The sequence below is a fragment of the Salvelinus namaycush genome, chromosome 20 (assembly GCF_016432855.1).
Source record: "Salvelinus namaycush isolate Seneca chromosome 20, SaNama_1.0, whole genome shotgun sequence".
In the NCBI taxonomy this organism is placed as follows: domain Eukaryota; kingdom Metazoa; phylum Chordata; class Actinopteri; order Salmoniformes; family Salmonidae; genus Salvelinus; species Salvelinus namaycush.
The window spans coordinates 6,711,408-6,739,123 of record NC_052326.1 but is presented as its reverse complement, the minus strand read 5'-3'; the positions used below and the strand labels follow the sequence as shown (position 1 = coordinate 6,739,123).

General features: G+C 44.0%; 1 protein-coding gene across 1 annotated transcript in view; it reads right to left on the bottom strand.

The window, feature by feature from the left end:
• The window catches only part of LOC120065563 (mitogen-activated protein kinase kinase kinase 12-like), a 71,780-nt gene that overhangs the window by 20,450 nt on the left and 23,614 nt on the right, over positions 1 to 27,716 (bottom strand). Inside the window, 2 exon segments of the mRNA XM_039016628.1 lie at positions 10,463 to 10,571; positions 12,739 to 12,897. Of these exon segments, the coding sequence (XP_038872556.1) occupies positions 10,463 to 10,571; positions 12,739 to 12,897 (268 nt within the window).

The following is a 27,716-nucleotide window of genomic DNA, read 5'->3' as shown; positions in this document are numbered from 1 at the left end:
ATGGAGTAGTCTCCTTTCTTCCACTTAGGGAACCGAATCTTGAACCTGGGTTCTCGGGCTGCGGTGGTTGCCTGAAGCCTGTCTGCAGTCTTGTTGTAGTGCATGGCTGCTAGAAGAAATCTGTAAGAGAGCATGTCAGACAGGTGAGTGAACATCACAAGTATGTTTAACATTCAATTGATTTGTGCATACCTTCATAACATTCCAGGAAAGGAAAACATCGGATTATTTGAGGCAAACTTTAGGACCATGCAATGGTAGCCTATTTTGGAACATGTCTGGTACATGGGTCTGACTTTACCCACATCTTTCAGCAGGCTTTTCACATACCTTGGTGCCTGTTGAATAGAGTAGTTGTAACTCTGATAAACACAAAGGTACACAAATAGAGGGATCATCAACTTTCGCACGTAGTTGTTTTGAGCCACTCCCTGACCTCTGTGCCTGTAAGTAGTTGGTGCAGGCAGTTTGGGAAAAGGTAGTTGTGGACATTTTACATTTACAGTGTCTTGCAAAAGTGTTCATTCCCCTTGAAGTTTTTCATATTGTAATGCATTACAACCTGTAATTTAAATAGATTTTTATTTGGATTTCATCTAATGGACATACACAAAAAAGTCCAAATTGGTGAAGTGAAATGAAAAAAAAAAGTTGTGCGTACATATGTATTCAACACTTTGCTATGAAGCCCCAAAATAAGATCTGGTGCAGCCAATTACCTTCAGAAGTCACATAATTTGTTAAATAAAGTCCACCTGAGTGCAATCTAAGAATCACATGATCTGTCACATGATCTCAGTATATACAGTTGAAGTCAGAAGTTTACAAACACCTTAGCCAAATACATTTAAACTCACTTTTTCACAATTCCTGACGTTTAATCCTAGTAAACATTGCCTTCCTTAGGTCAGTTAGGATTACCACTTTATTTTAAGAATGTGAAATGTCAGAATAATAGTAGAGAGAATGATTTAATTTCAGCTTTTATATCTTCAATCACATTCCCTGTGGGTCAGAAGTTTACATACACTCAATTAGTATTTGGTAACATTGCCCTTAAATTGTTTAACTTGGGTCAAACATTTTGGGTAGCCTTCCACAAGCTTCCCACAATAAGTTGGGTGAATTTTGGCCCATTCCTCCTGACAGAGCTGGTGTAAATGAGTCAGGTTTGTAGGCCTCAATTGCTCAGACACACTTTTTCAGTTCTGCCCACAAATCTTCTACAGGATTGAGGTCAGGGCTTTGTGATGGCCACTCTAATACCTTGAATTTGTTGTCCTTAAGCCATTTTGCCACAACTTTGGAAGCATGTGTGGGGTCATTGTCCATTTGGAAGACCCATTTGCGACCAAGCTTTAACTTCCTGACTGATGTCTTGATTTTGCTTCAATATAACCACACATTTTCCTGCCTCATGATGCCATCTATTTTGTGAAGTGCACCAGTCCCTCCTGCAGCAAAGAACCCCCACAACATGATGCTGCCACCCCCGAGCTTCACGATTGGGATGCTGTTCTTCAGCTTGCAAGCCTCCCCCTTTTTCCTCCAAACATAACGATGGTCATTATGGCCAAACAGTTCCATTTTTGTTTCATCTGACCAGAGGACATTTCTCCAAAAAGTACGATCTTTGTCCCCATGTCCAGTTGCAAACCGTAGTCTGGCTTTTTTTATGGCGGTTTTGGAGCAGTGGCTTCTTCCTTGCCAAGCGGCCTTTCAGGTTTTGTCGACATAGGACTCGTTTTACTGTGGATATAGATACTTTTGTACCTGTTTCCTCCAGCTTCTTCACAAGGTCCTTTGCTGTTGTTCTGGGATTGATTTGCACTTTTCACACCAAAGTACGTTCATCTCTAGGAGAGAGAACGCGTCTCTTTCCTGAGCGGTATGATGGCTGCGTGGTCCCATGGTGTTTATACTTGCGTACTATTGTTTGTACAGATGAACGTGGTACCTTCAGACATTTGGAAATTGCTCCCAAGGATGAACCAGACTTGTGGAGGTGTACAATTTTTTTCTGAGGTCTTGGCTAATTTCTTGGGATTTTCCCATGATGTCAAGCAAAGAGGCACTGAGTTTGAAGGTAGGCCTTGAAATACATCCTAAGGTACACCTCCAATTGACTAAAATTATGTCAATTAGCCTATCAGAAGCTTCTAAAGCCATGACATTTTCTGGAATTTTCCAAGCTGTTTAAAGACACAGTCAACTTAGTGTATGTAAAGTTCTGACCCACTGGAATTGTGATACAGTGAATTATAAAGTGAAATAATCTATCTGTAAACAATTGTTGGAAAAATTACTTGTGTCATGCACACAGTAGATGTCCTAACCGACTTGCCAAAACTATAGTTTTTTAACAAGAAATTTGATTAAAAATGAGTTTTAATGACTCTAACCTAAGTGTATGTAAACTTCCAACTTCAACTGTGTACACCTGTTCTGAAAGGCCACAGCATCTGCAACACCACTAAGCAAGGGGCACCACCAAGCAAGCGGCATCATGAAGACCAAGGAGCTCTCCAAACAGGTCAGAGACAAAGTTGTGGAGAAGTACAGATCAGGGTTGGGTTATAAAAAAATATCTGAAACTTTGAACATCCCACGGAGCACCATTAAATCCAATATTAAACAAACCTGCCAAGAGAGGGCCGCCCACCAAAACTCACGGACCAGGCAAGGAGGGTATTAATCAGAGGCAACAAAGAGACCAAAGATAACCCTGAAGGAGCTGCAATGCTCCACAGCGGAGATTGGAGTATCTGTCCATAGGACTACTTTAAGCCGTACACTCTGCAGAGCTGGGCTTTACGGAAGAGTGGCCAGAAAAAAGCCATTGCTTAACCTCTTTCAGCTAGGGGGCAGAATTTTTATGTTTGGAAAAATAACGTTCCCAAGGTAAACTGACTATTTCTCAGGTCCAGATGCTAGAATATGCATATAATTGACAGATTAGGATAGAAAACACTCTAAAATTTCCAAAACTGTCAAAATATTGTCTGTGAGTATAACAGAACTGATTTTGCAGGCGAAAACCTAAGGAAATCCAACCCGGAAGTGCCTTTTATTTGGAAAAATCGCTGTTCCGTTGCCTGCCCCTCCTCCATTTAAAGGGGTATCAACCAGATTCCTTTTCCAATGGCTTCCTCAGGCTGTGACCAGGCTTTAGACAGTTTCAAGCTTTTATTTTTTTTAAATTAGCGAGATTTATCAAAACGCGTCAGGTGTCCTTTGATTAGTTCCTGCGCGCGAGAGATGTAGCTTGACATTTTCTTTCGCTGTAGTATTGAATAGGTTACCGTCCGGTTGAAATATTATCGATTATGTATGTTAAAAACAACCTGAGGATTGATTATAAAAAACGTTTGACATGTTTCTACGAACATTACGGATACTTTTTGGAATTTTCGTCTGCCTTTCAGGACCGGAACGAGCCTGTGGTTTTCTGAACATAACGCGCAAACCAAATGGCGGTTTTTGGTTATAAAACTAATCTTTATCGAACAAAAATAACATTTATTGTGTAACTGGGAGTCTCGTGAGTGCAAACATCCGAAGATTATCAAAGGTAAGCGATTAATTTTATTGCTTTTCTGACTTGTGACCAAGCTAATTTGAGGCTAGCTGTTCTTACTGTTTTGTCTAGTGATTGATAAACTCACAAACGCTTGGATTGCTTTCGCTGTAAAGCATATTTTCAAAATCTGACACGATAGGTGGATTAACAACAAGCTAAGCTGTGTTTTGGTATATTTCACTTGTGATTTCATGATTATAAATATTTGTAGTATTTTTTTTAAATTTGGCGCTCTGCAATTCAGCGGTTGTTTACGAAAATGATCCCGCTAAAGGGATCCGTGCGGCAAGAAGTTAAAGACAAAAATAAGTAAACACGTTTGGTGTTCGCCAAAAGGCATGTGGGAGACTCCCCAAATATATGGAAGAAAGTACTCTGGTCAGATGAGACTATAATTGAGATTTTTGGCCATCCAGGAAAACGCTATGTCTGGCGCAAACCCAACACCTCTCATCACCCCGAGAACACCATCCCCACAGTGAAGCATGGTGGTGGCAGCATCATGCTGTGGGGGTGTTTTTCATCAGCAGGGACTGGAAAACTGGTCAGAATTGAAGGAATGAAGGATGCGCTAAAAACAGGGAAATTCTTGAGGGAAACCTGTTTTAGTCTTCTAGAGATTTGAGACGGAGGTTCACCTTCCAGCAGGACAATGACCTTCAGGATACTGCTAAAGTAACACTCGAGTGGTTTAAGGGGAAACATTTAAATGAATGGCCTAGTCAAAGCCCAGCCCTCAATCCAATTGAGAATCTGTTGTATGACTTAAAGATTGCTGTACACCAGCGGAACCCATCCAACTTGAAGGAGCTGAAGCAGTTTTGCCTTGAAGAATGGGCAAAAACCCAGTGGCTAGATGTGCCAAGCTTATAGAGACATACCCCAAGATACTTGCAGCTGTAATTGCTGCAAAAGGTGGCTCTACAAAGTATTGACTTTGGGGGGGTGAATAGTTATGCACGCTCAAGTTCTGTTTGTCTTGTTTCTTGTTTGTTTCACAATGAAAATATGTTGAATCTTCAAAGTGGTAGGCATGTTGTGTAAATCAAATGATACAAACCCCCCAAAAATCTATTTTAATTCCAGGTTGTAAGGCTACAAAATAGGAAAAATGCCAAGGGGGTTGAATACTTTCGCAAGCCACTGTACATTTCAGTCATTTAGCAGACACTCTTATTCAGAGCGACTTACAGTAGTGAGTGTATACATATTTGAACTGGTCCTCTGTGGGAATCGAACCCACAACACTGTCGTTGCAAGTACCATGCTCTGCCAACTGAGCCACAATGCTCTCCTGGACATGGTTAGCTACCGATGTCCACTGCCACAATTTCCTAACCAGTACAGGTGGTTGATTATGGACCTCCCCCAGCACCTCACCACATCAGTTTCTCTCCTTCCCAAGAGCATTCTCTCATTCTTCTCTGCAGATCCTCTCAAGGTCGGTCAGATTGGACGGGGAGTGTCGCTGCACAGCTATTTTCAGGTCTCTCCAGAGATGTTCGATCGAGTTCAAGTCCGGGCTTTAGCTGGGCCACTCATGTACATTCAGAGACTTGTCCTGAATCCACTCCTGCGTTGTTTTGGCTGTGTGCTTAGGGTTGTTGTCCTGTTGGAAGGTGAACCTTCGCCACATTCTGAGGTCCTGAGTACTCTGGAGAAGGTTTTCATCAAGGATCTCTCTGTACTTTGCGCCGTTCATCTTTTCCTCGATCCTGACTAGTCTCCCAGGTCCTGCCGCTGAAAAACATCCCCACAGCATGATGCTGCCACCACCATGATTCACTGTAGGGGTGGTGCCAGGTTTCCTCCAGACGTGATGCTTGGCATTCATGCCAAAGAGTTCAATCTTGGTTTCATCAGGTCAGAGAATCTTGTTTCTCATGGTCTGAGAGTCCTTTAGGTGCCTTTTGGCAAACTCCAAGCAAGCTGCCATATGCTTTTTACTGAGGAGTGGCTTCCGTCTGGCCACTCTACCATAAAAGCCTGATTGGTGGAGTGCTGCAGAGATGGTTGTCCTTCTGGGAGGTTCTCCCATCTCCACAGAGGAACTCTGGAGCTCTGTCAGAGTGACCATCGGGTTCTTGGTCACCTCCCTGACCAAGGCCCTTCTCCCCATATTGCTTAGTTTGGTCGGGCGGCTAGCTCTAGGAAGAGTCTTGGTGGTTCCAAACTTCTTCCATTTAAGAACGATGGAGGCCACTATGTTCTTCGGGACCTTCAATGCTGCAGACATTTTCTGGTGTCCTTTCTCAGATCTGTGCCTCAACACAATCCTGTCTCGGAGTTCAATTGACAATTCCTTCAACCTCATGGCTTGGTTTTTGCTCTGACATGCACTGTCACTGTGGGACCTTATATAGACAGGTGTGCCTTTCCAAATCATGTCCAATCAATTGAATTTACCACAGTTGGATACCAAACAAGTTGTAGAAACATCTCAAGGATGATCAATGGAAACAGGATGCACCTGAGCTCAATTTCGAGTCTCATAACAAAATAAGGTATTTCTGTTTTTAATTTTTAATAAATGTGCAAAATTGTCTAAAAACCTGATGTCACTTTGACATTATTGGGTATTGTGTGTAGATTGATGAGGATTAAAAAATATATATATATATTTTAGAATAAGGCTGTAATGTAACAAAATGTGGAAAAAGGAAAAGGGTCTGAATACTTTCCGAATACACTGTATGGCTGACTCTTCCACGTCTTGATGTGGTCGCAGTGAGGGCATATCTGGACAATTGAGATCAGTATGCCTTTGAACCGCTGCAAACCAGACAGGGGTGGAAAGGCTGCAGCACACAGTCGTCGTACAAAATGTAATTCCTCAACATGTGAACAGGTGTGTTACGGACTCTGTAATTGCCGGTATGAGGTACACTTTTTTCACTGTCAACATTAGTCTACAACACATTTAGTCATAAAATAACATTACAAGCTCACTACAGTGTCATCTTACAGTTCGCCATCGCAGATGGTGTTTGTGTCGTCATCAGGGTGACAACTGGAGTCATCGTTGGAATAGTCCAAGGAGCTGAGGACTGCAAGGAGCTGAGGTTTCAGGCATGCGCACCAGTGTTGCTGTATTTGAAGACACGCTCTTGTGTTTTGGCTGGAACTGGGCGGCTGTAGATTATGCAGAAAGACAACGGATGTTTTGGCGTCTCTGTGATACTCCTATCATGGCGTACCATCCACATGCAACTCTTTGTGGTGATAAACAGGCAAAATGACACGTTTGATAATCTAGAGAACTGTAGGCTACATACATTAGGCAGTTCATTATCTCATTCCCATTGGCAAGTCCAGTCAAACTGTCTGCCCCCAAACCCCTTCCCCACCCAAGTGCAGCCTGACCCTCTCACACTCTCCGCAGCTCCACTGAACCCTACCTCAGATAGCGATTTGTATTGGTATTGTTTCTTAGAGATGCTTCTCAATTGAGCTGCGGATTTACCCAGTAGGCCTGTATTTGAAGTCATCTGAATGTCAACTATGTCAGTAGCAACAGTAACATGAGGTAACATTACATCTGAATAGGTGGGGAGAGGCAATGGGAATAGCCAAGCCAACTAGCTAATTATTCTTGTTGATTGTGTTATTATGAGCACCACTGTAGTTTCTACTTGAGCGTCATAAACTCGACCTTGCTCCTCCTTTGTGGGGATGCTTGCGCAGAGAAATTACAAGCCTGTGGCGGGTCTGTCTGGGAGCAATCTCTCTTCTGCTAGAAACCCGTAAATATATGTACATTGTAACCTAGAAAGTTTTGGATATGTTTTGTCCTAAACCAAATAGTTTGGTGGCTAGCTAGCTATCTTGAACTGAACTCACTTCATTCGGATGTTTTGATATCATACATTTATCACAGCTAAGCTAATGTCGTTAGCTAGCTAATTTATTGCATAAGCATTTCATGTAATGATGTAGCTAACTATTGTAGAAGGGGCACGTTTATAATTTACATTTGATCAGATAACTAGCTAGCTGAGAAGCTCTCTTTTACTTACAGTCTCGCCGTCCGGGTAGATGGTTGGAAAAGCATCTTCATTGAGTCAAAGCCTCATTTGAAAGCCCAGCTCCACCGGCAAGTAATTAAAAAAGGACTCCCGGGTGATATACACATTGCAGACTGACACACGTACAGTTTCTTACGACTCTTCAAAGCTGAGGAAAGTCATCCACTGGCAGTAAACATGAGGATGGAGACATCGAGAGGGCAACTCATACAAACTCCAGTCTTTGATGTTTCAACCAGCAACCCTGCACGCACCGTAGCCGCGGGGCATTGCACAAATGGACAGACAGACACACGTATAAAGCTACAAAAAGACAAAGAGATACAGAAGTGAGACAGATAAACTTGGACAAAGCTACAAACAGACAAATGGATTTAGACAAATAGACAGATTGATATATAGATATAGAGTGCAAAGTAGCGGTTTAAAACAGCAGCAATAGCAAGTGGACGTCGAAAGGATGTTTGGCTCAGTCGCGAAGAGGAATAACTTTGCATTTGTTTTTAATAAATATTTTAAAAATTCAGGCCATGCTTGTGGGTGGTAACATTTAAATAAAACCCAGCCCTGAACCAAAAAGTAGGCACAAAATTATTTGTACTTCATCTCATAGGAAAACACAACATTGAGTGGGCAGTTCGGATTTGTCACTTCAAGCCCAAATATATCATATGTTGACTAAAAGGGTGACTTATTGATTTAAATCGTGCAACATCATGGGTAAGCTCTGGCCATTGTTTTTCAGCTCTAAAAATTGGATTTCTACTCGCATGGGCGTTTCAAAGAATTAATAAGTTATTTCAGAACTTCAATTACTTGCCAATACAACTACATGAATCTAGAAAATAAGTTTTGTGGGTCAGAGTGCAGTATTTATTTAGTAAAGTGCCTTCGGAAAATATTCAGACCCATTGACTTTTTCCACATTTTGTTAGGTTGCAGCCTTATTCTAAAATTGATTAAATTGTTTGTTTTCATCAATCCACACACAATAACCCATAACGACAAAGCAAAAACAGTCTTTTAGAAATGTTTGCTACTTTATTACAAATAAAAAACTTAAATCACATTTACATAAGTATTCAGACCCTTTACTCAGTACTTCGTTGAAGCACCTTTGGCAGTGATTACAGCCTCGAGTCTTCTTAGGTATGATACTCAAGCTTGGCACATTCCCATTCTTCTCTGCAGATCCTCTCAAGCTCTGTCAGGTTGGATGGGGAGTGTTGCTGCACAGCTATTTTCTGGTCTCTCCAGAGATGTTCGATCGAGTTCAAGTCCGGGCTCTGGCTGGGCCACTCAAGGACATTCAGAGACTTGTCCCGAAGCCACTCCTGCGTCGTTTTGGCTGTGTGCTTAGGGCCGTTGTCCTGTTGGAAGGTGAAACTTCGCCCCAGTCTGAGGTTCTAAGCGCTCTGGAGCAGATTTTCATTAAGGATCTCTACACTTTGCTCCGTTCATATTTGCCTTGATCCTGACTAGTCTCCCAGTCCCTGACGCTGAAAAACATCCCCACAGCATGATGCTGCCACCACCATGCTTCACCATAGGGATGGTGCCAGGTTTCCTCCAGACGAGACATTTGGCATTCAGCCCAAAAAGTTCAATCTTGGTTTATCAAACCAGAGAATTGTGTTTCTGAGAGTCCTTTAGGTACCTTTTGGCAAACTCCAAGCGGGCTGTCATGTGCCTTTTCCTGAGGAGTGGCTTCAATTTGCCCACTCCACCATAAAGGTCTGATTGGTGGAGTGCTGCAGAGATGGCCTTACTTCTGGAAGGCTCTCCCATCTCGACAGAGAAACTTTGGAGCTCTGTCAGAGTGACCATCGGGTTCTTGGTCACCTCCCTGACCAAGGCCCTTCTCCCCCGATTGCTCAGTTTGGCCAGGCGGCCAGCTCTAGGAAGAGTCTTAGTGGTTCCAAACTTCTTCCATTTAAGAATGATGGAGGCCACTGTGTTCTTGGGGACCTTCAATGCTGCAGAAACATCTGGGCCTCGACACAATCCTGTCTTGTAGCTCTACGGACAATTCCTTCGACTTCATGGCTTGGTTTTTGCTCTGAGATGCACTGTCAACTGTGGGACCATATATAGACAGGAGTGTGCCTTTCCAAATCATGTCCAATCAATTGAATTTACCACAGGTGGACTCCAATCAAGTTGTAGAAACATCTCAAGGATGATCAATGGAAACAGGATGCACCTGAGCTCAATTTCGAGTCTCATAGCAAAAGGTCTGAATACTTACGTAAATAAGGTATTTTATGTTTTTTATTTTTACATTTGCAAAAATGTCTAAAAACCTGTTTACGCTTTGTCATTATGGGGTATTGTGTGTACATTGCTGGGGATTTTTAAAATGTTTATCCATTTTAGAATAAGGCTGTAACAAAATGTGGAACAAGTCAATGGGTCTGAATACATTCCGAAGGCACAAAAGTTTGCTAGCAAGTCTTTCACACTGGCTTTGGCCAGGGCCTCCCCGGCCAAGTCCAGGGGGTTGCCTAGCAGCACTTTCCTCTAACAGCTATCACGACAGCTCAAATGGCTTTGAAAAAATACAATTTCAGCTAATAGTGAGAAATGTCTAACAAAATAATTATATTATGGAATTCACTAATCATAAACGATTTACATATAATAGAAATGTGGGTACATTTGTGGACAAAATTCGAAATTACTCAACTGTACAATGAAAGTTTAATTTCTAAATGGCCGTCCTGTAGTAATGTTGCCGGCATGCAAATGTCCATTCTAGTGTTTAATTTACTTATGTACCTGATATTTTAAGTACGTCTCTTGTGGGGTTAGGGTTAGAGAGCAGTAATCTACTGTACTCTACTGGGCTCTACTTTACCTGAGATTTGAAGTATGTCTCCTGTGGGGTAGACAGCAGGTCAGCTGAAGCGATATCCAGATGTAGGAGGATCTGACGGAAAGAAGGTCTGTTCCTGGGCTTACAGCTCCTGGGAGCAGACAAAACAACAACATTAGAACATGTCTACTTCTACCTTTTAAAGGGTAACTCTCCACTCCAATTTCAGCCTTTGTCCAACCCCTTCAAAATAATAAAATGCATTCAGGTGAGAAGTTGTGGGTGGGGAGAATTGCTCATAAATACTAATTTTGGGGGTGGGTAAATGCAGTTATACCTGATCCCAACAATTTCTCACTAGCATACTTACTAGAAGTCCACTGGCATGCTCAGATAATAAAATGGTGTGCATCGCAAGTAAATATGGCTCTGGATAGTTCTCTCACAGTGGTAATATGCCGAGTTCCTGACATTAATTGCCACTTCGAATCCCCCATGCAGTTAAAAAATTTTTTTATTGTGGTCTCGGTATTGTTTTGGGAAGAAAAGTGCTATCGTCACTGTGAAAATGAAGATTAGGCACTCATTTCAATCCAACCCGCATTGCAGTATTTACGCAGTAGCTTTTATCCCAATGATCAAATTACTCACAGATTGGTCTTGGGTACTGTATAACAACCTACAACTACTACCACCCATCTCACAGGTATGCTTTCACTTTCAGAATTAGATGTGTGAGCATCGGAGGAATATTTTAAATTAAATATTTAAAAAGCAGGTAGCTTGCGATCGACCTGTTGGAGACCACAGACGTAGAGGTGCCTCTACATCAGGATTTCAATGGTAGAGTTGAACCGCTGTGGGCAAAAAGAGCTAGATTGACAACTAAAAGACCAAAAACAAGTATGTGGACACCTGCTCGTCGAACATCTCATTCCAAAATCATGGGCATTAATATGGAGTTGGTCCCCCCTTTGCTGCTATAACAGCCTCCACTCTTCCGGGAAGGCTTTCCACTAGATGTTGCAACATTGCTGCAGGGACTTGTTTCCATTCAAGAGCATTAGTGAGGTCGGGCACTGATGTTGGGTGATTAGGCCTGGCTCGCAGTTGGCGTTCCAATTCATCCCAAAGGTCAGGGTTCCGTGCAGGCCAGTCAAGTTCTTACACACCGATCTCGACAAACCATTTCTGTGTGGACCTCACTTGATGCACAGGGGCATTGTCATGCTGAAACAGGAAAGGGCCTTCCCCAAACTGTTGCCAAAAAGTTGGAAGCTCAGAATCGTCTAGAATGTCATTGTATGCTGTAGCGTTAAGATTTTCCATTACTGGAACTAAGGGGCCTAGCCCGAACTATGAAAAACATCCCCAGACCATTATTCCTACTCCACCAAAGTTTACAGTTGGCACTTTGCATTGGGGAAGGTAGCGTTCTCCTGGAATCCACCAAACCCAGATTCGTCGGACTGCCAGATGGCGTGTTTCATCACTCCAGAGAACACGTTTCCACTGCTCCAGAGTCCAATGGCTACGAGCTTTACACCACTCCAGCCAACTCTTGGCCTTGTGCATGGTGATCTTAGGCTTGTGTGCGGCTGCTCTGCCATGTAAACCCATTTCATGAAGCTCCCAACGAACAGGTATTGTGCTGACGTTGCTTCCACAGGAAGTTTGGAACTCGGTAGTGAGTGTTGCAACCGAGGACAGATGATTTTTACGTGCTACGTGTTTCAGCACTCGACGGTCCCGTTCTGTGAGCTTGTGTGGCCTACCACTTCGCGGCTGAGCCGTTGCTGCTCCTAGACGTTTCCATTTCACAATAACAGCACTTATAGTTGACCGGGGCAGCTGTAGAAGGGTGTTGGAAAGGTGTCATCCTATGACGATGCCATGTTGAAAGTCACTGAGCTCTTCAGTAAGGGCCATTCTGCTGCCAGTGTTTGTCTATGGAAATTGCATGGCTGTGTGCTCGATTTTATACACCTGTCAGCAACAGGTGTGGCTGAAATAGCCGAATACACTAATTTGAAATGGTGTCCACCTACTTTTGGCCATGTAGTGTATATCACTTTTGCAATAAACTGTCAAAATGAAGACCAGAATTGATGTGTTTTACTATATATATATAAGCCTAAAAAAATTTGGTTTTCGAAGAAAATAAGTTTTTTCATGAAAGCTGCTCTTGTAGCTCTTGTTTATCTCCTCCTCAGTTACTGCCATGTTTATGGCCTTTTCTCCACGCCTCCCTTCATCCATCTGTCCATTTCTCTACCTCCCACCCCTTTCCCACCTCTCTACCTCCCTCCCATTCTCACCAGCACTGTCGCAGCAGTATTTTGAATCCATCTGGGCAGCTCTCTGGGACGGGCAGGTTCAAGCTGTTGTTGCCCACTCCCCAGATGATGGCCGAGGAGTCCACGTCTTTATACGGCACCTCTCCTGTCAGCATCTCCCACAGTACCACACCAAACGACCTAGAGTGAAAGAGAGAGAGAGATCTATGAGCTCCAACTAATCTTTAACACTAACCTTTCCATACCACCCTGCATCCTACTGCTGGCCTGCCTCTAAAGCTAAGCAGGGTTGGTCCTGGTCAGTCCCTGGATGGGAGACCAGATGCTGCTGGCACTCTTCCCTCTAGTCTAAGGCGATCCCAGGATAGTGAAGGGGATATTGCCCTGCCTAGGGTGCCATCTTTCAGATGAGATGTTATAAGGGTGTCCTGTGGTTTAAAAAAAAAATCTCATGGCACTTATCGTAAGAGTAAGGTTCTAAACCTTGGTTTCCTAGCCAAATTCCCAATCTGGCCCCTTTCAGTCATGGCTACCAAATCATCCCCCTGATTCCCAATTGGCATATATCACACCTCACTTCTCCACCATGACAGCTGATGTGTGGTGAGTGTTCTTGAACAAAATGGTTTCCATGCATTCCCCTAAATGGATGTTACACATTGGTCATGGAAGAGGTAAGTTTGCCCCCTTACTATGTAAAGCACTTTTAGCACCTACTGTAGGGGGAAAGGCACTATATAAATGCAATACATGATTATACAATAAAGACTGAAACCACTCTAGTACACACATTTTACAAGACAACAAATCACTACCCCGCTTGTGTTTGTTTTTCAGCCTCTTTTATGTACCCACCATGCTTTTTCCAATGTTGTTTTCATCTCTGAACTAACACACAATGAACACAACACTGTGTACATGTTTGTTTGAGTATTAAAAGGGTCAGACATGTACACAGTACACACAGCATATGTGTGTACTATGCTCCCCTGGCCGCCGATGCAGGTCACCACCGCTCATGAGGACTGTGAGCTCTCGTTCTCCGTGGCCGACGTGAGTAGGAAATGTAAGCGTGTTAACCCTCGCAAGGCTGCGACGGCATCCCAAGCCGTGTTCTCAGAGCATGTGCAGACCAGTTCAATCTCTCCTTATCCCAGTCTGTTGTCCCAATTGCTTCAAGATGTCCACCATTGTTCCTGTACCCAAGAAAGCGAAGGTTCCTAAACTAAATGACTATCGCCCCGTAGCACTCACTTCTGTCATCATGAAGTGCTTTGAGAGGCTAGTTAAGGATCATATCACCTCCACCTTACCCGGCACCCTAGACCCACTACAATTTGCACACCGTCCCAACAGATCCATGGATGACGCATTCGCCATCACACTGCACACTGCTCTATCCCATCTGGACAAGAGGAATACCCATGTAAGAATGCCGTTTATCAACCACAGCTCAGCCCTCAACACCATAGTGCCCTCCAAGATCATCACTAAGCTCGGGGCCCTAGGTCTGAACCCCACCCTGTGTAACTGGGTCCTGGACTTCCTGACTGGCCGACCCCAGGTGGTGAAAGTAGGCAACAACACCTCCGATACGCTGGTCATCACAAGGGTGCATGCTGGGCCTCCTCCTACACTCCCTGTTCACCCATGACTGCGTGGCCACGCACGTCTCCAACTCAATCATCAGATGACGCAACAGTGGTAGACCTGATTACCAACAACGATGAGACAGCCTACAGGGAGGAGGTGAGGGCCTTGGCGGAGTGGTGACAGGAAAATATCTCTCCCTCAATGTCAACTAAGTGAAGGAACTGACCGTGGACTTCAGGAGACAGCAGAGGGAGCACGCCCCACATCCACATTGACGGGGTCGTAGTGGAGAGTGTGAAGACAATGTGGTGAAGAAAGCGCTACAGCGGCTCTTCAACCTCAGGAGGCTGAAGAAATTCAGCTTGGCCCCAAACTGCTACAGATGCACCATTGAGAGCATCCTGTCGGGCTGTATCACCGCCTGGTACGGCAATTGTACCGTCCGCAACCGCAGGGCTCTCCAGAGGGTGGTGCAGTCAGGGGGCACACTGAGGGCCCTCCCAGACATCTACAGCACCCGGTGTCAAAGGTAGACCAAGAAGATTGTTGGAGCCAAATTCTCATTTTCTTTATTTGTGCTAGATTTATTGTTTTGCTCAATTTATAAAAAATATATTATTGAATAAAAGTATAAATATTTAATTATGAATTATGGAGAATAGTTGATGAACTCATGTGTTTCTATTATGATTATCACGGGTACTTAAAAGCATTATAGAGCTTTTCCTGGACACACCCCTTTTTTCCCATGTTCCCCTTCCCTTTACCTATTTAGTTTTTTTGCAGTATAGGTCTACTAGGCCAAAGAGTATGGCGGTACCTTCCCATTTTGTTGACCGCTACGCTACAACTTGCAACTAAGACATCTCCTACGAGTCTATTGTGTTTACAGTTTAAACCTGATCGCTTTGACTTTGTTCATCGATGGATATAGCCTATGAAATTAACTTTTGTCTGGAAAATAAATGTTTGTTTTTACACTATTGGGGCTTGGGATTCCCTGTTCTGGGGTTCCCTGTTCTGGGGTTGCTTTGGAAGCGCATCTGACTACGGCATCACATACAGTACCTGTGGCCTCAAGGCAAGTTTGGAATTGGATTACGAATTGCCTTTATAAAGATCATCAAGGACCTCAGCGACACGAGCCATGGCCTGTTCCCCCCGCTACCATCTAGAAGGCGGAGACAGTAGAGGTGCATCAAAGCTGGGACAGAGAGACTGAAAAACAGCTTCTATCTCCAGGCCATCAGACTTTTAAATAGTCACCACTAGCTGGCCTCAACCCAGTACCCTGCCCTGAACTTAGTCACTGTTACTAGCCGGCTACCACCCGGTACTCTACCCTGTACCTTAGAGACTGCCGCCCTATGTACATAGTCATTGAACACTGGTCACTTTGATAATGTTTACAAACTGTTTTACCCACTTTGTTTGTATATATTGTATTCTAGTCAAGGCTCATCCTTTATAACAACTGCTGTACACACCTTTTCTATTCATATACTGTACATCAGTGGAGGCTCCTCAGAGGAGGAAGGGGAGGACTATCCTGCTCAGAGTAATTTCATTAAAATAAAATATTAAAGTTATCATTTTTAGATAAAACTATACAAAAAATATTCATATCACCAAAAAATTGATTAAAATACACTGTTTTGCAATGAATGTCTACAGTAACTTCAACAGCACTGTCTGGGGTAGCACCATGGTGTAGCAGGAGGACAGCTAGCTTCTGTCCTCCTCTGGCTACATTGACTTCAATACAAAACCTAGGAGGCTCGTAGGCCTCAGCCCCTTCCATAGACATACATGATAATTATGACCACTTCAACCAATAAATTATTTTGCAGTAAGAACTGACATGTTGTCCATCCAATCATAGAATTAGGATCAGAGAATGAACCTAGTGTGTTGTATTGGGTTTGTGCCACAGAGCATTATGGGGTTCTGTGGGTTGAGAAACTTGGTGACATTGTTGGATAGAGATTAAGATCAACTCTATAAGGCCATAATTAAACAATATAATGCTCATCCATAAGCGGTGCTCCTAGTGGCCGGGGACTTAAATCCATTTTACCTAATTTCTACCAGCATGTCACATGTGCAACTAGAGGAAAAAAAACCTCTAGACCACCTTTACTCCACACACAGAGATGCATACAAAGCTCTCCCCGCCCTCCATTTGGTCCTGATTCCTGCTGACAAGCAAAAACTAAAGCAGGAAGCACCAGTGACTCGCTCAATACCGAAGTGTCAGATGACACGGATGCTAAGCTACAGGACTGTTTTGCTAGCACAGACTGGAATATGTTCCGGGATTCATCCAATGGCATTGAGGAGTATACCACCTCAGCCTTCGGCTTCATCAATAAGTGCATCGATGACGCCGTCATCACAGTGATTTTACGTACATATCCCAACCAGAAGCCATGGATTATAGGCAACATCCGCATCGAGCTAAAGACTAGAGCTGCCGCTTTCAAGGAGCGGGACACTAATCTGGACGCTTATAAGAAATCCCGCTATGCCCTCATACGAACCATCAAACAAACACAGCGTCAATTCAGGATTAAGATTGAATCCTACTGCACCGGCTCTGATGCTCGTCAGATGTGGCCGAGCTTGAAAACTGTTACGGATTACAAAGGAAAACCCAGACGCAAGCTGCCTTGTGACGCAAGCCTACCAGACGAGCTAAATATCTTTTATGCTCGCTTCGAGGCAAGCAACACTGGAGCATGCACGAGAGCACCAGCTGTTTTGGATAACTGTGATAACGCTCTCGGTAGCCAATGTGAGCAAGACCTTTAAACAGGTTAACATTCAGAAAGCCACAGGGCCAGACGGATTACCAGGATGTGGACTCAAAGCACGCGAGGACCAACTGCAAGTGTCTTCACTGACATTTTCAACCTCTCCCTGACCGAGTCTGTAATACCTACATGTTTCAAGCAGACCACCATGGTCCCTGTGCCCAAGGAAGCGAAGGTAACCTGCCTAAATGATTACCGCCCCGTAGCACTCACATCGGTAGCCATGAAGTGCTTGGAAAGGCTGGTCATGGCTCACATCAACAGCATCCTCCCGGATACCCTGGACCCACTCCAATTCGCATACCGCCCCAACAGATCCACAGATGATGCAATCTCAGTCGCATTCCACACTGCCCTTTCCCACCTGGACAAAGGGAACACCTATGTAAGAATGCTGGTCATTGACTACAGCTCAGGGTTCAACACCATAGTGCCCACAAAGCTCATCATTAAGCTAAGGACCATGGGACTAAACACCTCCCTCTGCATCTGGATCCTGGACTTCCTGATGGGCCGCCCCCAGCTGGTAAGGGTAGGCACCAACACGTCTACCACGCTGATTCTCAACCCTGGGGCCCCTCGGGGGTGTGTACATAATCCCCTCCTGTACTCCCTGTTCACCCATGACTGTGTGGCCAAACACAACTCCAACACCATCATTAAGTTTGCTGACGACACAACAGTGTCACCGACAATGATGAGACAGCCTATAGGGAGGATGTCAGAGACCTGGCAGTGTGGTGCCAGGACAACAACCTTTCCCTCAATGTGAGCAAGACAAAGGAGCTGATCATAGACTACAGGAAAAGGTGGGCCAAACAGGCCCCCATTAACATTGACGGGGCTGTAGTGAAGCAGGTTGAGAGCTTCAAGTTCCTTGGTGTCCACATCACCAACGAACTATCATGGTCCAAGCACACCAAGACAGTCGTGAAGCGGGCACGACAACACCTTTTCCCCCTCAGGAGACTGAAAAGATTTGGCATGGGTCCCCAGATCCTCAAAAAGTTCTACAGCTGCACCATCGAGAGCATCCTGACCGGGTGCGTCACCGCCTGGTATGGCAACTGCTCGGCATCTGACTGTAAGGCGCTACAGAGGGTAGTGCGTATGGCCAAGTACATCACTGGGACCAAGCTTCCTACCATCCAGCACGTATATAATAGGCGGTGTCAGAGGAAAGCCCCAAAAATTGTCAGAGACTCCAGTCACCCAAGTCATAGAATGTTTTTTCTGCTACTGCACGGCAAGTCTAGGACTAAAAGGCTCCTTAACAGCTTCTACCCAGGGGCTGAGCCAGAGGGGTGTCCGGGGTGGCACTGGACACCCCTGACATCTGATTGGCCACCCCGGGTGCCAACCCAAAATGTAATTCGCTACTGGCAGTTTGATGCTGATTGACATCTCATTTCACCTCTTGTTGAAAGAAGCCTTTATTTTGACGTTTGGCGGCAGATTTTTCAAATCGAGGACGAGGAAGAGAGAATATTAACTTTGGTTGCAAGATACAGAAGAATAAGAAGAACATACAGAAGAAGTAGAGGGATTCTGCAGCTCCACAAGCTCTTTTTGCGATTAGCGAAAGCATCATATTTGAAGTAAGTTTTAAGGTTTACCAACGGGTTTAGGTTTCCTGAACAACGCTGTGTAAGTTAACGTTAGACCTTTGGCTCCATTTAAAAAATATATATATATATATATATATATATTTCACCTTTATTTAACCAGGTAGGTCAGTTGAGAACAAGTTCTCATTTACAACTGCGACATGGCCAAGATAGAGCAAAGCAGTGCGACACAAACAACAGAGTTGCACATGGAATAAACAAACGTACAGTCAATAACACAATAGAAAAGTCTATATACAGTGTGTGCAAATGTAGTAAGATTAGGGAGGTAAGGCAATAAATAGGCCATAGTGGCGAAATAATTACAATTTAGCAATTAAACACTGGAGTGATAGATGTGCAGAAGATGAATGTGCAAGTAGAGATACTGGGGTGCAAAGGAGCAAAAACAAAATAACAGTATGGGGATGAGGTAGTTGGGTGGGCTATTTACAGATGGGCTATGTACAGGTGCAATGATCGGTAAGCTGCTCTGACAGCTGATGCTTAAAGTTAGTGAGGGAGATATAAGTCTCCAGCTTCAGTGATTTTTGCAATTCGTTCCAGTCATTGGCAGCAGAGAACTGGAAGGAAAGGCGGCCAAATGAGGAGTTGGCTTTGGGGGTGACCAGGGAAATATACCTGATGGAGCGTATGCTACGGGTGGGTGCTGCTATGGTGACCAGTGAGCTGAGATAAAGCGGGGCTTTACCTAGCAAAGACTTATAGATGACCTGGAGCCAGTGGGTCTGGCGACAAATATGAAGCGAGGGCCAGCCAATGAGAGCATACAGGTCGCAGTGATGGGTAGTATACGGGGCTTTGGTGACAAAACGGATGGCACTGTGATAGCAAATTGGATGAGAGTGTTGGAGGCTATTTTGTAAATGACATCGCCGAAGTCAAGGATCGGTAGGGTAGTCAGTTTTACGAGGGTATATTTGGCAGCATGAGTGAAGGATGCTTTGTTGCGAAATAGGAAGCCAATTCTAGATTACATTTTTGGATTGGAGATGCTTAATGTGTGTCTGGAAGGAGAGTTTATAGTCTAACCAGACACCTAAGTATTTGTAGTTGTCCACATATTCTAAGTCAGAACGGTCCAGAGTAGTGATGATAGACGGGCGGGCGGGTGTGGGCAGCGATCGGTTGAAGAGCATGCATTTAGTTTCACTTGCATTTAAGAGCAGTTGGAGGCCATGGAAGGAGTGTTGTATGGCATTGAAGCTCGTCTGGAGGTTTGTTAACACATTGTCCAAAGAAGGGCCAGAAGATTACATAACGGTCACAGACAGTTGATCAGGTAGAGATCGGTTCCCAATTTAGCCTAACATTCTGTTTACATCTGTGCTAGTAATACACACATATACAGTGCAGTGTTGTAAGTTACAGTACACGAATGTTTAGCGAATGTGGGGTAACTAGTAGGCTGCTAGTGTTAAGTTAATGAAATCCATTAACTCAGATTTTCATACTTGAACTCAAAACAAACAATTGTTATTATCAATCTGTTAACGTTACTCAAAAGATTACCACAATTTGCAGTTAGCCTGTTTTCTATCGTAAAGGTGTATGAAATTATAGCTAGCTAAGTTACTTACTGCAGAGTAGAGCTAGCCATGATCTAACTAGTAACTTAGGCTGGTCGTTGATTTGAAGGTACAGTTATGATAATGGGGATTTGTAACTAAGATTGAGATTGGACTAATATGTGGGTAATTGGATGCTTAGATGTAACCATAGACTGTCTTATTTTTGCAAAGGGTCAAATAAACATGAAAATAAAGGGAGAGATAGACTTCTGTTTCAAAAAGACCCAATGGTAGGCCAGGCCTATACTTTAAACTACACATTTGAGTTAGCAGCTGTTAGTATCTAATCTTGTGGATCCCTTAATTATACATTTCCATTAGAGATATGACACATTATTTAACGTTTATTTCAGACATTTAAAGATCCAGAGAAGAGGGTCCTGTACAGCCCTGTTTGAAAACATTTCCCAAAACTCAGCATAGTACAAAAAAGGGCTTTCAACAGCTCCTGGTATAAGGACAATTCATGGCTTGAAGATTCGACTTATTGTTTCGCCTTATTGTTTCGCCTGCATTTTTCTCTGCCCAATACACCTGAATCCGCCTTCACATCACAGTCAGGTTTTTGTAGCTGGAAACAGGCACTGTTTAAAGATTCTGGGTTTAAGCTCCATTCGAAGGCAGAGCATCATATCAAAGCTATGCATGCTTGGAATCAGCATAAAAGGGTTATTGACAGCAACTCATCAATGTTAGATGTCATAAATGAGGACCGTAAGAAGAAAGTGGAGGAAAACGGTACTTACATTAAAACAATTGCAGATGTGCTCCTATTAACTGCCACTCAGAATATAGTGCAGAGAGGTCATCGAGAGTCTGATGACTCTCACAACAAGGGTAATTTTTTGACAATCTTAGAAGAAATAGCAAAGCATGTCCCTCTCATAGAGAAAAGGATGAATGCCTGTGGCAATGCTAAGTACACAAGCCACCAAATCCAGAACAAAGTTCTTGAGGGCTTAGCTGAGATGGTACAGAGTGAAATAATAGGATAAGTAAAAGAAAGTTACGTTTGTGTAATTGCAGATGAAACCAAAGATTTAAAGAAAAAAAGAACAAATTTCTTTAGTTGTGAGGTACTATTACAACGGGGCCATCCACAAAAGCTTTTTGAACTTTCAGTCAGCTGAAAGCTTAGAAGCAGCAAGTCTCACAAAAATGATAATTGATTGCCTTGAAAAACATGGTCTGGACTACAGAAATAATCTTGTGGGGCAAGGCTATGACGGTGCATCTGTCACGAGCGGAAAGCATTCTGGTGTGTCTGCACAGATTAAAAACAGTGCAAGATTTGCATTTTATGTGCACTGTAATGCACATTGTTTGAATTTGGTTCTTGTCGATGCTGTAAAATCAGTGCCTGAGGCAGTTAACTTTTTTGCTCTCCTGCAGAAGCTTTATAACTTTGTATCTGGCTCGTATGTTCATCTCAAGTGGCTTGCAGTTCCGAAAGAGCTGTATCCACAGCAGCCCAGGGAACTACAGAGACTTACGGATGTAAGGTGGACATGCAGATACCGTGCCGTAATCTGAGGGACATGCTTCCAGCAGTTCTGAGAGTGCTACAGGATTTCACACTTGAAAATAGTGGTGATATATCAGTGGAGGCAAGGGGCCTTCTTTCTCACATATATTTACATTTAATAGGGCTTTTGGTTACCTTTTGTATAGCGCTTGGTGATGCCAAATGTCTTTCTGACATGCTCCAATCAAGCTCTCTTGACCTAGCAAGGGCTGTGGATCTAGTAGGTGCCATGACAGACACATTACAGGACTACATAAGCGAGGGTTACTTTGGAGAACTATGGAAAGAGGTTGAAGAGATTGCAGAGCATTGCAAAATAAGTGTACAAACAGTGTGTAAAAGACAGCCTAAAACAAGCTTAAGATTTCACGAGTCATTGATGATGAGCACTGTAGGATAGAAAAATAAGGACCAAAGTGATGGTGAGAGCTATCTTTTATCAGGTGCTTGACAGTCTCACAGCTGAGCTGCAGAGGCATTTTTCAAAGAATTGCGAGAAAATGCAACGGATGCAGTCTCTCAACCCAAAGAGTGCAACATTCTTGAATGAGGAGCCTCTGTTTGCCTTTGCTCAGACCTTTGAGTCAGATTTAGAGGACCTCAAACTAGAGGTCGACCGATTATGATTTTTCAACACCGATACCGATACCGATTATTGGAGGACCAAAATAGCCAATGCCGATTAATCGGCCGACTATTTTTATTTTATTTATTTATTTGTAATAATGACAATTAGAACAATACTGAATGAACAATTTTTTATTTTAACTTTATATAATACATCAATAAAATCAATTTAGCCTCAAATAAATAATGAAACATGTTCAATTTGGTTTAAATAATGCAAAAACAAAGTGTTGGAGAAGAAAGTAAAAGTGCAATATATGCCATGTAAAAAAGCTAACGTTTAAGTTCCTTGCTCAGAACATGAGAACATATGAAAGCTGGTGGTTCCTTTTAACATGAGTCTTCAATATTCCCAGGTAAGAAGTTTTAGGTTGTAGTTATTATAGGAAATATAGGACTATTTCTCTCTATACCATTTGTATTTCATATACCTTTGACTATTGGATGTTCTTATAGGCACTTTAGTATTGCCAGTGTAACAGTATAGCTTCCGTCCCTCTCCTCGCCCCTACCTGGTCTCGAACTAGGAACACATCGACAACAGCCACCCTCGAAGCATCGTTACCCATCGCTCCACAAAAACCGTGGCCCTTTGCAGAGCAAGGGGAACAACTACTTCAAGGTCTCAGAGCGAGTGACGTCACCGATTGAAACGCTATTAGCGCGCACCCCGATAACTAGCTAGCCATTTCACATCGGTTACACCAGCCTAATCTCGGGAGTTGATAGGCTTGAAGTCATAAACAGCTCAATGTTTGAAGCACAGCGAAGAGCTGCTGGCAAACGCACAAAAGTGCTATTTGAATGAATGCTTACGAGCTTGCTGCTGCCTACCACCGCTCAGTCAGACTGCTCTATCAAATCATAGACTTAATTATAACATAATAACACACAGAAATACGAGCCTTAGGTCATTAATATGGTAAAATACGGAAACTATAATTTCAAAAACAAAACGTTTATTCTTTCAGTGAAATACGGAACCGTTCCGTATTTTATCTAACTGGTGTCATCCATAAGTCTAAATATTCCTGTTACATTGCACAACCTTCAATGCTATGTCATAATTACGTAAAATTCTGGCAAATTAGTTCGCAACGAGCCAGGCGGCCCAAACTGTTGCATAAACCCTGACTCTGCGTGCAATGAACGTAAGAGAAGTGACACAATTTCCCTAGTTTAATATTGCCTGCTAACCTGGATTTCTTTTAACTAAATATGCAGGTTTAAAAATATATACTTCTGTGTATTGATTTTAAGAAAAGCATTGATGTTTATGGTTAGGTACATTCGTGCAACGATTGTGATTTTTTCGGAAATGCGCTTTTGTTAAATCATCCCCCGTTTGGCGAAGTTGGCTGTCTTTGTTAGGAACAAATTGTCTTCACACAGTTCGCAACGAGCCAGGCGGCCCAAACTGCTGCATATACCCTGACTCTGTTGCACAGAACGCAAGAGAAGTGACACAATTTCCCTAGTTAAAAGAAATTCATGTTAACAGGCAATATTAACTAAATATGCAGGTTTAAAAATATATACTTGTGTATTGATTTTAAGAAAGGCGTTGATGTTTATGGTTAGGTACACATTGGTGCAACGACAGTGCTTTTTTCGCGAATGCGCTTGTTAAATCACCCATTTGGCAAAGTAGGCTATGATTCAATGATAAATTAACAGGCACCGCATCGATTATATGCAACGCAGGACAAGCTAGATAAACTAGTAATATCGTCAACCATGTGTAGTTAACTAGTGATTATGTTAAGATTGTTTTTTATAAGATACGTTTAATGCTAGCTAGTACCTTACCTTGGCTCCTTGCTGCACTCGCATAACAGGTCGTCAGCCTGCCACGCAGTCTCCTCGTGGAGTACAATGTAATCGGCCATGATCGGTGCCCAAAAATGCCGATTACCGATTGTTATGAAAACTTGAAAATCGGCCCTAATTAATCGGCCATTCCAATTAATCGGTCGACCTCTACCCCAAACATGAGGTTCATCAAAACAAGCGGCTTCTTGATAGGAGAGAAAAGTGGAAGGGACAGACTGTCTACTCTCCTTCATATTGTTGTGTTTCTAGAACCTTTATAAAGAGGTCTTCCATGAGATATTTCGACTTTATAAGATTTCTGTTGTTACACCAGTCAGCAGTGCTTCTTGCGAGAGAAGCTTCTCAGCTTTAAAACTGATTAAAACCCACCTTAGGACAACAATGGTTGATGACAGGTTAAGTCACCTCGGAATTCTCAGTGTGAGTCAAGGAGGGCAAGCTCCCTGTCACGTTCGTCATAATGATTGGACCAAGGCGCAGCGTGCGTAGAGTTCCACATATTTTAATAAACTGAAACTCACCAAACAAAACAATAAAGCACAAGAACAAACGAAACGTGAAGCTACTGGTGTGCACACAGGCAACTATCTGTAGACAAGATCCCACAAAGCACAATGAGGAAATGGCTACCTAAATATGATCCCCAATCAGAGACAACGATACACAGCTGCCTCTGATTGGGAACCATATCAGGCCACCATAGAAATACAATTCACCTAGATGACCCACCCTAGTCACTATCACGCCCCAACCAACATAGAGAATAAACAGCTCTCTATGGTCAGGGCGTGACAGTACCCCCCCAAAGGTGAGGACTCCGACCGCAAAACCTGACTCAATAGGGGAGGGTCCGGGTGGGCATCTACGATGGATGACACAGGGCGTCGGGGCGGCTCCGGTGCGGGGCGAAGTACCCACTCCACTCGCAGATACGTCATCCTCCATGGCGGCTCTGGTGCGGGGATCGTCGCTGGAAGCTCCGGACCGTGGGTCGTCGCCGGAGGAACCGGACCGTAGATTGTCGCAGGAGGCTCTGGACTGAGAACCCATGCTGAAGGCTCTGGACTGCAGAACCTCGCTGGAGGCTCTGGATTGCCGACCGTCACTGGAGGTTCTGGACTGCCGACCGTCTCTGGAGGCTCTGGACCGCAGACTGTTGCTGGAGGTTCCGGACCGCGGACCGTCGCTGGAGGTTCCGGACCGCGGACCGTCGCTGGAGAACCGGGCCGCGGACCGTCGCTGGAGAACCGGGCCGCGGACCGTCGCTGGAGGTTCCGGACCGTGAAACGTCGCCGGAAGCTCTGGACTGGGAACTGTCCCCGGAAGCTCTGGACTGGGAACTGTCGCCGGAAGCTCTGGACTGTGGAGGCGCACTGGAGGCCTGATGCGTGGTGCCGGCACTGGTGGCACCGGGCTGATGACACGCACCTCAGGGCGAGTGCGGGGAAGAGGCACAGGACGTACTGGACTGTGGAGGCGCACTGGAGGCCTGATGCGTGGGATCGGTACAGGTGGCACCGGGCTGATGACACGCACCTCATGGCGAGTGCGGGGAGGAGGCACAGGACGTACTGGACTGTGGAGGCGCACTGGAGGCCTGATGCGTGGGACCGGTTCAGGTGGCACCGGGCTGATGACACGCCCCTCAGGGCGAGTGCGGGGAAGAGGCACAGGACGTACTGGACTGTGGAGGCGCACTGGAGGCCTGATGCGTGGGATCGGTACAGATGGCACCGGGCTGATGACACGCACCTCATGGCGAGTGCGGGGAGGAGGCACAGGACGTACTGGACTGTGGAGACGTACTGGAGACCTGGTGCGTATAGCCGGTATCAATGGTACCGGAACTTTAACACACTTCACACGGCAAGTGCGAGGTGCAGGCACAGGGCGTACTGGGTTGTGAAGGTGCACTGGAGACCTGGTGTGTATAGCCGGAATCAATTGTTCCGGAACTTTAACACACTTCTCAGGACGAGTACGGGGAGCTAACTCAGGTGGCACCAAACTGACAACACGTTCCTTTATTCCAAATCCCTGCATCCTCCACCAACTCAACAACTCTCCCATTTCTCTCTCCTCCAAATTCTCCTTCTCCCAGACTGGCTATGATTCACTCCTCGGCTCCGCCGACTGCTCCATGTGCCCCCCCCAAAAAAATGATTGGGGTTTCTGTGGCCTTCCTCCCCGACGTCGTCGCTGTCCCTCTCGCTGTTTCCGCCTGCCTCCATGGCAGGCTCTTCTCTCCTGCTATTATGTCGTCCCAAGTCCAGGATGTTCTCTCCCTAATCTGCTCTATAGACCAGGATGCCATTATCTCCCGGGCACGCTGCTTGGTCCGTTGTTGTTGGGATCTTCTGTCACGTTCGTCGTAATGATTGGACCAAGGCGCAGCATGCATAGAGTTCCATATATTTTTAATAAACTGCAACTCACCAAACAAAACAATAAAGCACAAGAACAAACGAAACGTGAAGCTACTGGTGTGCACACAGGCAACTATCTGTAGACAAGATACCACAAAGCACAATGAGGAAATGGCTACCTAAATATGATCCCCAATCAGAGACAACGATAAACAGCTGCCTCTGATTGGGAACCATATCAGGCCACCATAGAAATACAATTCACCTAGATGACCCACCCTAGTCACTATCCCACCCCAACCAACATAGAGAATAAACAGCTCTCTATGGTCAGGGCGTGACACACCCTCAACATGGATGACATTGTGAAACATTTTGCCAGTTCTCACCAGAACCGCAGACTTATGCTGTTTTAAATCTACCTAGGATAATTTGGCATTTAGGCGGTCCCTATGGTCATGATTAAAACCTCCACTGTGTACTAGCTAGTACACTGACATTCTAAAATGATCAATCCAAAGGGTATCATTTGGTCTTGATTAGGCAAATTCCAAAACTTTTCTTTGTTATTAGTTAACATAATATATATGAGCATAAATATGATACTGTAAGTCTGTAATATTGATGGGCACCAAAATAATTTTTGTTTTTCAAGTCCATTTCTGCTTGTCAAATTGTAGTGTTTTTTTTGTAAACATAATTTTGTAAATAAACTATGCAATTTATGTAACACACAAATGCTATTTTATCTCCTTGGTGCTTGAGCTTTATTTTCTGAAAATATTTTGATGTTCAACACTTATTGAGATTATATATTCATGAAAACAGAGTGACCTAAGTCTCTCCATGTATGCGAGTACAGTACAGTGTGTGTTTGCGAGAGAGAAATTGAGCTGCAGTTCCGAGGTAGATGACTATTCGTAGTATGTTAAAGAATTCTAGTAAAGTAACCCTTTTGGACCACACTATCTGACACATTGAAGAACTCCGGATTCAGTGAATTATCACTTCTACCTCTAATCAGCAATCATAGGATTTATTCA